The following is an 11,520-nucleotide window of genomic DNA, read 5'->3' as shown; positions in this document are numbered from 1 at the left end:
GTGTGTGTCTGTTCTGTCTGCCCTCCTTGTAAAAAGGATAGTGTTGGACTGCCTCTTATAAACTTTGGCAAGCAGAAGCACGAGGTGAACAAGGTCAACACCGTTGTTAAGCGGTATCCTATACCGGTTTCGGTGGTTATTTTGTCACCCTGTTCGCTGCCCGAGGTGCGGGGGTGCAGTCTGCGGGCCGGCCCGGCGGGCACGCCTCGGGGCGGGCATTGCCATGTCCCGGCCCTGCCCGGCGGGCGTGGCCGCTGCGGTCGCTGTGGCTGCGGGGAAAGCGGGCTGGCCGCGGGCCCCGCGCTGTGCTGCGCCATGGGCTGCGGGCCGTGGGCGCTGCTGGCGCTGCTGTGCGGGGCGGCCGCGGCGACGGCCCCGCTGCGCTGCAACGTGAGCCTGGACAGCCCGGCCGAGCAGCGCTGGCTGCCCGTGCTGAGACACTTCGACCCCGCCTTCCTGCGCGCCGCCGTGGCCCGGGTCATCGAGTGAGTGAGTGCCGCGCGGGGGGTGCCCGCAGCGCCCGGGACGCGCTGACGGGGAGGTGTTGAGCTGCTGACACCCCTGTCCCTCGCTCGGCTAACGCCGCGGGTGTTTTGCAGCGAGAGCGTCCCGAAATGGGTGCACCAAGTCATCCGGCCCATAGCGGCGGAGCTGGAGCAATTCATGCCGCAGCCCTTCGCGGGGGAGATTGTGGGGATGTGCCAAGCACTGGGAATCAGTCTGGGAGATGGAATCCTGCTCAACTTTGCCTACGAGTCCACCGCGTAAGTGTGCGGTACTTACAGTGTCTGGTATGAGCAGGGGTAGAACTTGGGGCAGTTGGGCGTGGGAGGAGGCACAGCAAGGCAGGTCACTTGTGCTGCTCCTTCTCGGACAGTGCCTTATCTTCAGCTGGAAGGTTTCGTTCTCGTTAGGCAGTTTGGATTCTAAATGGAAAGAGAACATTGATTTATATGGCTAAGTGAAAGTAAAATCTAGCTGTTGTGTTCTTGTGTGCATACATCTATGTAAGTGTACAAAAGTCTCAAAATTTCTGCTAATAAGGTAGATCCCTCCATTCAAAGCAGTTGGGGTGGTTTATCTTTAAAAGTCATGTAAGATAATCTTCTGTCATGTAAAATCACCCAAAAGGCAGCTAGAACAATTAGTTGCCATTTCATTATTTTAACTGTTTGAGAAAGTTGTTCTAAAACACTTTGTGGATGAATGTTCCCAATGACTGCATCATGTCATTCTGATTTGCATAATGGAAAATGGCTAAAATATTTGACAGAAATCAAAACATCAGTGTAAAAAATAGTTTCATTCTATTCTTGTGCTTTAGAAGCACATATACAAGAATAATGAACACTTGGGGTTGCCCGTGAGGATACTAAAAATATTTCTCATACAGGTTTTATGAAAATCCAGGGTATACAGCCACTTCTCTGCGTTTTGATTGGGTTTTTTTCTTAATATCTTAATAATGTTCAGTTAGTGATCCTTTTTTAGTAAGCAATAATATTTACATGATACTTATTTAAATGCTGCCTTTGTCAGTGTTTCACAAAGAATACCTATCATGTTTGGCCCTGGTAAGATCCATGCAACTTTCTGAGCTTGGATTCTAAAAACAAACAAACAAACCCTCAACTGAGAGCAACCTAGTTGCATGAGGAATTTTTTATCTTTATGTTTTTGAGAGATAAGGTTATGCATTATGCATCACTGAGAAGAAACTTGTAACTCTAGAGGAAATAAGTTGTTCATTTCCTGCTAGTGGAATATACTCCACAAAAAAAGCCCTTTTCAATAGAACTGAAAGTGTTATGTAAGGAGTTAGAGCACACTCTCTGTTCTAGAGATTAGTCTCTTACTGAAATGACTGATACTTGAACAACTGTTTGCCTCAGTTTCACTGAGAGGACTTATTTTGAACTTATCTAGGTATGACTACAAATATAAACATGATCCAAATTGAAGTGAAATTATCTATCAAAGTTAAACACAGGGCAGGACACTTTGTGGGTGTTTTTGTGATTTAGAAAATGAATAAAAGGAAATAATGACTTCTCCCAAGTTCAAGTGCTGTTCTCTGCCTGTGCTGTTGTTTCTGACCTGATTTCCTGACTTTAGTGTGTCACTGGACTTTGAGCAAACTCCTATTTGCATGGAAACATTAATAAAATACTTAGCAGAACCCAGTTCCTCCTGACAGGTTGATCTATTTTGACTATAACATTGAAAGCACTGTCATAGCCCTTTACTCACTGATTTTTGTCCGGTGTGTTTGCAGGTTCTGTACAAGCATTGTTGCTCAGGATGACAAAGGGAACATCTACCACGGTCGAAACCTGGATTATGATTTTGTTGATCTATTGAGCAAGATCACAGTTGATGTGCAGTTTATAAAGAGTGGGCAGGTATGGTCTGGGATTGGATCAGCAGGGTGGTCTGGCCCATAGCTGCTTAGATAGGGGGATTTAATGCAGGAATGTGGTTCCCATCCCACATAGACTGGATTGTTAGAGCAGCACAGTCACTCTCCAGGAGTGTGGGATGAATGCTGGTTTTCTTTACTTTCTAGACATCCAGTTGATGGTGATGGATTGGAGAAAGTAGAACAGCATAATAAATTACCTCAAGATCCTTATTTCTAAGGAGATGTTGAAAGAAAGAAATGTCAAGATACTAAGAAAAGTACTACAGAAAACAAGTGATCAGTTTTGGCAGGGATCAGTTCTAAGGCTTACTTTTTAGACCTTTCTAGTTTTTATGACCAGTGTGTATGGTGGTTTTGGGTCAAGATTTCAAAAGATGAATTAGTTGCTAGTAGAATCTTAATGTAAATTTATTTGCATTCGTTAGTCTGTTTTGCAAATGGAGAGCTCACTGTTCGTTTCTTGCTTGGCTGCTTGCTAATTTGAGCTAAACTCTTGTAGCAGCTGGTGATCACTAACAAATGAAATGCAGTAAATTTGGGGTCTCAGTCTTTTTATTATTTACTTGGCAAGGTATACTGTAATTTAAGGCATAGTATTTTATAGCAACTAGGTATGAAAGTCACAGAAAGAAGGACAAGGGTGCTGCTTCTGAATGTTAGCAATATTTTAAGTCCTGTTCTGTTCTGGAATGCTGATGTGCTGCCTGTTTCCTGGTTTCAGGTAGCCTACCAAGGCACCACATTTCTTGGCTATGTAGGCTTATGGACTGGACAAAGTCCACACAAGTTCACAATCTCTGGGGATGAACGAGGTAAATGAAATGTCTTACACTTGACATTGTGTGCACTGTTGCTGATTGTTGCCTGCCCTGGCCCTTTTCCCCCAGAGGGAAAAGTGAGGTTAAGGTTGCCAGGAAGGATCTGAAATGGAACAACTTGCTTTGCCCTCAGGGGAGTCAAAGTGCACGTGCTGCCAGTTTTTGGCTGCTGTGCAGGAGGAGGTGTTTGTCATCTGAGCTGAAAGTGTCAAAGGACAGGGAGAGCCCTGGCGGGAGCTGCGGAAGGCTAAATGAGGTCTGGTCAAGAGTCACAGCTGGAGGTGGCAGAGTAAGGGCTGACAGAACAAGATGCAGATTGGACAGCGAAGAAACAGCTGCTTTCCTGGTCCTGTGACCCTTCTGCTGCCTTCCACTGTCTGTCCTCATATGGCACTTGGAAAGAGGATGGGAAGAGAAGTGTAAGACAGATTTAGGGGAAAGGCAACAGGGCTTGAGAGAATGCAGAGGCACTGGAAAGGCAGCTGAGCAAGATCAGTAGTAGAGGGAAGTTGAGAGATGTCACTGCTGAAAACTAAAACTTGGAGCAGTGAGGAAGGCCAAGGGGAAAGGTCACTGCCTCTCTTCCATCGGTACTGCAGCGTCACAAGTATTGTTAGTTAAATCCAATTCAAAGCTTGGGGTTTGTATCTTCCATCCCACTCCCTTTTCAAGTTTGTTTTAAGAAGCTGACACTTTGTTCTTTATTGGCTGATTGATTGTTTGAATTGGCAACAATGTAGTCTCAGAGCCAACATAGAAAATATTTATTTTTCTCTTGTGATGGTGATAAGCATTTTTGGCTTTTTAATCTCTTAATTGGACAACCTGTTTTTGAAATTCTTAGATGATACACAAACAATATTCACTATACATTATCTCTGAGTAGGGGTTCTGGTATGGAGCACATGGACCTCAGAATTCTTGTATCCTTTGTTAATGCAGCCCTGTTGGAGTCACTAAATTCTTTCCATAGCTGACACACATACTCCTTCTGATACCAGAGTAGTTATTTAATCCTTTCAAAGCTGGAGTGTCTTGGGCTCATACTTAGAGATGCAAACTACTTTTAGTTCAGCTTAGAAATAGTCCCAAATTCATCAAGTCTCTGTGAAGGCCTGACTTAAGAAATCTCGTGGACCAAAGACATGCTACGCTTCTGTAAACTGGTTGATGCTGCATGCTGATTTATCTGAACTAAAATGTCTTCTTTTAGTTCACACCTACTGAAAAACAAATGAAGGGAAATAAGCATGTGGACTGTGGTTGGGAAGGGGGGTGACTAAATTAGGATGAAGGTCTATCAGGTGACAAGCATATTGATTCTAGTGGCTTTCCTGTGGTTTTGGTGTGTGAGTAACAAACTTGCCCTTCTGTTTTTCTTACTTCTCCTAATGTTCATGGTAACACAAATGCTATCACTACTGGTTTTTAACTGCTTCATGATTTCTGTGGAGTTATTCCTGTTCCACTGTTTCAGTAACATGAATAATTAGGAGATTATTATCACTCTTTTCATTACAGGTCTGAGATGCTTTCTGGAAAACAGGGGTGTTAATCCAGCTGCTGTGGCTGAACGTCAGTTGGGATTAGGTTGTCTATTTATATTCCATCAGGATGTTGTGCTCCTTGTTGGCCTTTCTCCCATAAAATATTAACATCTCATGCTGATAGGCAGCTGTCTTGTTTCATTGTCTATATATATATTGCATGTATAGTAATTCCCTTTTTCTCCCCAGATGGTGGTAGATGGTGGGAAAATGCCATAGCTGCTTTCCTTAATCGCAATTACCCTGTCAGCTGGCTGGTCCGGGATGTAAGTGCACTGGGTTACTTTCTCACATTTCAGTTATGTCATTAGTGCTGAAACTCACGGTAAAATTGCATCTGCCAACTTTCAGTTGCACAGAAAACTTAGTGGTTTGATAAGTAAATGGATTTCACAAGAGAAAGCTAAGTGTTGTCCCTGAATTGTCAGTAAACAAGAGGCAGTTCCAGTCCTTCAAGGGAGTCTCTAATCAGTGCCAGAAGTCCTGGTGAAGCTGTGCCAAGACTTCCTTCCTAGGGACTATTTCATCTAGTTGTGGTTTATTATGACCAGTTAAGACAGGAGCACTCCTAAATGCGAATACCTGTCCCGAGGGTTATTTTATACTATTTGATATGTTACTATACTAAGACTTTTCTCAAGCAGTGCTTGAGTCATTGACCATTTCCAGACAGGCTGGACCTTTTTGATTCTCAAGTTGTGCCAGTGCTTGTTTCTGTACCTGACCTCACTGTCATCTCCTTTTTTGCATCAGACCCTGAGCAGAGCAGAGGATTTCCAGTCAGCTGTTCTCAGACTGGCTGACATTCCCATCATTGCTGAAGTTTACTATATTGTGGGAGGTGTGTCACCCAAAGAAGGCATGGTCATAACAAGGAACAGAAGAGGGCCAGCAGATCTCTGGCCTCTGGATCCTTTGGGTGGAGCGTAAGTAGGAAAAAACTGCTTTATTTTCTTCTGTTCCCTCCCGAGTTAAAGGTCGGGTTAGTCACAACTTGAGAGATCCAGGCACTTGGTGGTAATGCTTACAGCTGCACAGGGAAAGCCTGAAACCCTCAGAAAGGAACCCCATTTCCATCTCCTGGAGAAGCAATTGTACCACCTTGTCAGGTTGGGCCAGTCTGAAGGGAAAATTGTGGAAAAAGCATTTCTTCTATTTTTGAGCCGGACTCCAAATGAGGCAAGACTTGAGGGCTCTTGCCAGCTGCCTGCAAAGTATTGCACCATTAAACTCAGCAACTGGAACTCAGTTGTGGCCCAATGTGGTAGAAGGCTAAAGGCACAAAAATAACAGTTCCTATCTAGTTTTTTTTAATCAGTAGCTTAATATAGGAAGGTGATGGTACAGATCTGCTCTGTGGGGATAAAGGGCACGAATGCTGCAGGCTGCATCACTTGCAGACCCATTGCTTTTCCAACCAAACTTCTGAAGGTCTGTTATTGTAGTCAGTGGTAGTTTTGTCACAAACCAGCAGGAGTTGAGGGGTTATTCCACTGATGTTCCGTAGTTGATGATACAGGCTGTTATATATATCTCTATACAAGGCTCTTGGGTTTGCAAAAGACACAGGGAAGTGGCTTTTGAGGGATGTTTTTTATTTTGGCAGTGCAGAGATGCTGATGATTGGCCTGAAAGAATTTCCTGTGATTCACCTCTTCCCTTTTGGTCACAGGTGGTTTCGTGTGGAGACAAACTATGACCACTGGACCACCCCTCCTCCTTTTGATGATCGCAGGTAAACTGGGAGCTCTGTGGCAATTGAACACCTCCATTTTGAAAGAGCTTCCAGGTTTGAGTGTCTCCTTCTCTGGGCAGGTGTTATCTCCTTGAGCAGGCAGCTTATTTACTTGCTGTAATGCTACTCTAGAGAGAATAGGTAAGGGGAAAGGCAATATTCCCAGATGCCAGGGCAAAGTCTGTGAGGCATGGCTTAGCGTAAATGAGAAATTGCCAGGGAAGGCATGAGGCCAAAAACTTCAAATAAACTTTAGTAAAAGGGAAATGATTTAAATGCACAGTGCAAAAGTATTGGATGGCACTAGGAAGGTGCTCACACATGGACTTGTTAGGCTGTGTAATATGCAGAAAGGGATTGGCAGGTTGTGTACTCAAAGGATTAGTAAGGGTAGCTTCAGTGTGAGACCAGATCCTGTCACACAACTCAGGGTTATTTTAGGCAAAGCAAGCATTTCAGTGTCAAGACCCTAAGTGAGAAGTTTGTGTTGGTGTTTTGTAGGCTTTGGGATAGGAAAGTGTGTTAATGATACTGTGTTTTCCTGCAGAACTGCAGCCATCAAAGCTCTCAATGCTACTGGACAGCAGAACATCAATTTTGATACACTCTTTAAGGTATTTCTTTAATTCTGCATTATGATTTTCACTTCAACTTTTGTCAAAGCAGAAATGCAGTAGTTTGGTCAGGGATCTGAAAAGCTGCGCCTTTTTTTGTGGGGAACAAGCTGTACTGCAGAGTCATCTCTGGAGAAGTGAAGACAAAGTTTAAAATGGTTCTGAATTCCTGTGCCTAGGTGTTTTGTAACAGTCTGCCAATCCAGGTGGAAAGGGCAAGAGGTGAATCCCATCATCTCTGTAGTTCCTTATTTTAAGCAAAACCATTGATGTCACAGCAGGCAGAGTTAGACATGAGTGGTATCTACCAGTTAGCTTTGGGAATTGAAATGGATATTTCAGAGGGCTTTTGCAAGTAATTCTGTAAAATGGCTGGATGGTAAAAAAAGCTGGAAAACTCCTTTACTTCACATTATTACTTTTATAACTTCACCCTGCTGCTGTTTCTAAATAGCCTTTTAATTCCCTTTTCATCTACCAAAATGACAACTCTTCAAACTTTCTGTACAGGTGTTGTCAGTGAAGCCAGTCTTAAACAAGTAAGTATTAGATTGAGATGATCTGTGCCTCCTGCTTATGCCCCAGGCCACTTCCAAGTCAGTCAAAGCTTCCTGAGGGTCTCGCTGTGTGTTTGACTGTCTTGTGGCTTCCCAGTTGAGATTTTGGCTGGTGTTTGTGTCACTGTTTTCACTTCTGCAACACCCTTTGTCATGGGTCTGCCCCTCCATGCAAAGAGCTCAGTCTGGTAGTGGGAAGTTGCTTTGGAGTAGTGAAAAAAAATGACTCCTTTGGAGCAGCAGCTGGACATTCCACTGGAACTTTTGGGTTGGTGTTAACACCGAGTGGCTTCTTTTGGATATTCTGATGTAGGTCTGCTTGATGTGTAAAAAGGAAATGGGACAAACTTTTATGTATGTTTTACTGTGTTGTCAAGAGATTTATTTCAGTATCCTGTTCTGTATTGTGGCAGAAATCACAGCTTTGCAACACACAGGTTATCCTGTTATGCTTTACACAGAGATCAGTATATTCTCTGGATCACTCATTCTCTTTAGAGCTTTGCAATGGCTTCCTCTAAGTTAATACCAGGACATCTTCTCCTCTGTCTTGTAAATGTGGGGAAATTGGGAGAGTTTGCATCTGTCACAGCTGAGATGAACAGTACCAATTGTTTAATATACTAATGATATGGATGTGGAAATACCATTGCTTTGCTGTACTGAATGGGGGAGAGAACACTAAAAATCTGTGCTGGAAGCCTTCAATTCCATCAGCTTTCCTCAGTCTTTCTAACCTTCTGTAACTAAGCAGAAGATTTGTTTCCACTCAAGCTGCTCTGCTAGCAGTGTAAATTAATGTTGCAGCCTTTGGGATGTCCCTGACTCTTCCTCTCTCCCTGCCAGTAACACAGTGTACACCACAGTGATGAGTGCTGCGTTTCCAGCCAAGTACCAGACATGGATCCGAACCGAGCAGTGAAGAGCTCTAAGGAGCAGAGGTGTAAGTAGCATGTTGTACCTGCGCTTAAAACAACCACTTTGGCTGCAGAGTCACTGAGGGACGAAGTGCTGCAGTGGCACTCCAGTGACCTAGTCTGAAATCCTGACTCTGTCCTTGGTTTGTGTATTGCCCTTGGGTAAATACCTTCCCTTGTTGTTTTAAAGATTAGTAAGTATTGGCTTGCTTAGTGAAACTCTTGGAGATTATCTTAGGGAAAGTGCTTGATCTGAAAGGAATGGGGTGAGTGTTGTGACTTGAGGTAGAGGTCTCTGGTAATGTTTTGGGTGGTTTTACCAGTCCCCACTCCAGCACTCCCTTGTCTCCAGGTGGTTGATAGGAATCCCAGCAGGAGGGGGTGGTGCATTAGCACCAGAAAAAATTGAGCTTCACTGGCAACAGCTGCTCAGCAGTGACAATGTGAGCAGCACCCTGAGGGATTTGGACTTCTTCTGCAAAATGACAGAACAAGTCCTTGAACTCACAAGGTGCTTTATGTGGCAGTTTCAATGTACTTAGAGAAAGATACGGTTATAATAATTTCTATGCCAAGAAACTCGGATTGCGTGACTTTGGCAGGAGCACAAGAAGCTGCATTCCAGATTAAAGAGGTTTTTTTTTAAATGATTATAACTATTATTTTTGTAGCAGTTAATTCAGAACTGATTTTAGCAAGAGTAATTCCTTTTAGAGATTGTACAGAGTTTGGGTTTTTGTAACTCTATAGCAACCTGTGCTCTCTTATTTATTTTTCTATTTCAACAGACTGGGTGAAAAGCTGAAGCTTTGCAAGATCAGCCTATGCTTCTAAAATAACTCTTGGGAGCAGTACAGTCGTTTTGGCTTACTAATTATGTGAACCATTTGGGAAAGAGTGACTTGTTAACTCTTTGAAATGCTGCAAGGGATCCTCTTAATGAACTGTGATGAGTGTTTGAATTTTATTGTAACTGATGTTGTAGCAGATGTGACTGGTTAAAAATGGCTTTTACTGGTTTTGGTAAGAGTTGTGTAACTGGAATGTAGTTCTGTGCTAACAAATAAATTTTTGTACTTTACTTGGCTGATATTCTGAACATGATGAAATAAAAAGATGCTGCTGATACACTGATTCCTGGAGGTGTGTGGGGTTACTTGCACGTGCTCATCCTTTCCCCTCACCTGTGAGGGGTTGGTGACATGAGCCTAGCAGGGGCAGATGCAAGTCAGCAGCATGCAAAGCTGTAGACTATGGTAATTTGATTCATCAGAAATCAACAGCTGTTTCAGGAACTGTGATAATACTTTGCTCCCTGGTAGATGAGAGAAGCTTGTGTTGGGTAGCAGTGAGGCTAAAGGGGGACATATGTTTTCCTGTGTTCATATAAAATTGCCTGCAATAGTAAGTTTATAAGTTGTTTCTACAGTGTGGAGCAGTGGGGGGTTTGTCGGGTTGTGCTGTGACTGCATATTGAATTTGGGCACTGAATTGTACCCTGGAAATAGTGAAGGATTTGAAGAGTCAAGACCGGTGGATACTGGATTATGTAAAGCTTAGTGGTCCCCTTGTTCACTGGGCAGAACTGCACGTGAGGGAAGGTGAGGTCACAGCACTATTTGAGGTCCGTGCTGTGCTGCTGTGCAGTGTTTGTGCATTGGCTCTGCACACTGCTCTGAGAGCACCTTCTGGAGCTGGGGACCCTTTTATCTCCCTGTGCTGAGTCTCATAACCTGCTTATCTGCATCCTGTCCTCCTGACTGGATGAATGTACTGCAAGCTTTGCCCTGACCCACTTTGTACAGCAGTCGGGTGCCAGAAGGATAAATTTGAACAGAGTTCTGGAGGAAGATGTAACAGTGCTCACTATCTTTGGGATTGCAAAATGCCATTGTTTTAAATCACAGAGCAGGCACTAGCACCTGATGGTACCAGGTTTTCCTTAAATAACAACCACCTACAACAAAAGGATCCTTCCAGGTGTGGCTTGGTTTTTGTCATCCTGACCTCTGGAGCATTAGGCTGATTATCTGCTGGCAGGGGTGTGCCCAGATGCTACTGATATGTACATGTAACCAAATGTATGTGTTAATGTGTACTAGCAGATCTGGAGTGTATAAATCACAAGTATCCATGAATATTCAGAAAAAAAAATTGCTGCTGCTGTTGTGTTTGGGTCTTGGCAGCTGTTTGGGCTTGTGAGGTTTAAACAAGGAATTTGTTTTTTTTTCTTCCAAATTGTTTTCTTGAAAGCCTTGCGTTTTGTGTGATAATAAACACTCCAACATGCTCATTGCCAATAAAAAACTTCTGCCACCTTGAATGCTTTTCTTATGCTAATCAAAAACATTAACTATTTTGTGGTTTTAGTTTAATGACAAGCTAAAAATATAATTACTAATGAAGTGCTAAATGACCCATCATAGTAACTAGATGATTTAACCTGTGAGTAGCTGAGCTACTTTTAATAAGAATTGAAATTTGACAAAAATGCAGAGATGGGATTACTAATACTTTAAATAAAACTCTTAATGCTGGAAACATTAAAATTTAGTGCTGATGCATTATTTTGGCAGGTTTGGATATTTTGTGGGAATTTTTGCCAAGGAAGGTTGGACCAGATGATCCTTAATGTACTTCTCCATTATGGCATTCTAGGGTCCTATCATGTTTCCTTCTTTAAAAATGGAGGATCACTTATTTCTGCTTAAGATTTCATCTGCTTTGTGTCCACTTTTTGAAAGAAAGTAGTTTTTCTGCCTTCTCAAGCCTTAGAGTTGTTAAGTAATGAAACAGAACTAAGGTAAGTAATCCTTGCTTTTTTCCCATCCTTTCTTTTCTGCACTGTAGATCCCCTTGCTACAATGCTACAGTCCAACAGAGGTGATGGGTGGAACCATTGATTACTTT

The 11,520-nt window shown here is 43.0% G+C and overlaps 2 protein-coding genes across 2 annotated transcripts in view; one reads left to right on the top strand and one right to left on the bottom strand.

Annotated features, from left to right (window-relative positions):
- The window catches only part of RUFY3 (RUN and FYVE domain containing 3), a 79,609-nt gene that overhangs the window by 59,239 nt on the left and 8,850 nt on the right, over positions 1-11,520 (bottom strand). The window contains exon 3 of the mRNA XM_027889181.1: positions 784-926. The gene's annotated coding sequence lies outside the window, so the exon portion shown is untranslated. The remainder of the gene's footprint in view (positions 1-783; positions 927-11,520) is intronic.
- On the top strand, positions 287-11,349 carry NAAA (N-acylethanolamine acid amidase). The gene is made up of 11 exons (XM_027889193.1): positions 287-485; positions 600-764; positions 2,276-2,402; positions 3,144-3,234; positions 4,977-5,053; positions 5,541-5,713; positions 6,460-6,522; positions 7,070-7,136; positions 7,647-7,675; positions 8,540-8,636; positions 9,399-11,349. The coding sequence occupies exons 1-10, from the start codon at positions 316-318 to the stop codon at positions 8,613-8,615; spliced, it is 1,038 nt and encodes a 345-aa protein (XP_027744994.1). The 5' UTR covers positions 287-315; the 3' UTR covers positions 8,616-8,636; positions 9,399-11,349.

The sequence above is a fragment of the Empidonax traillii genome, unplaced genomic scaffold (genome assembly GCF_003031625.1).
Source record: "Empidonax traillii isolate 1590-97213 ecotype Southwest subspecies unplaced genomic scaffold, ASM303162v1 scaffold255:size705445, whole genome shotgun sequence".
NCBI lineage: Eukaryota > Metazoa > Chordata > Aves > Passeriformes > Tyrannidae > Empidonax > Empidonax traillii.
The sequence above is the reverse complement of the archived record's forward strand: the minus strand, read 5'-3'. Positions and strand labels throughout refer to the sequence as shown.

Bases quoted from the DNA above. Each gene is read 5' to 3' on its own strand.
- NAAA (XM_027889193.1), top strand. From the start codon at position 316: ATGGGCTGCGGGCCGTGGGCGCTGCTGGCGCTGCTGTGCGGGGCGGCC. The intron at 5,054-5,540 runs GTAAGTGCACTG...TTTTTGCATCAG, and splicing joins TCAGCTGGCTGGTCCGGGAT to ACCCTGAGCAGAGCAGAGGA. The intron at 7,137-7,646 runs GTATTTCTTTAA...CTTTCTGTACAG, and splicing joins ATTTTGATACACTCTTTAAG to GTGTTGTCAGTGAAGCCAGT.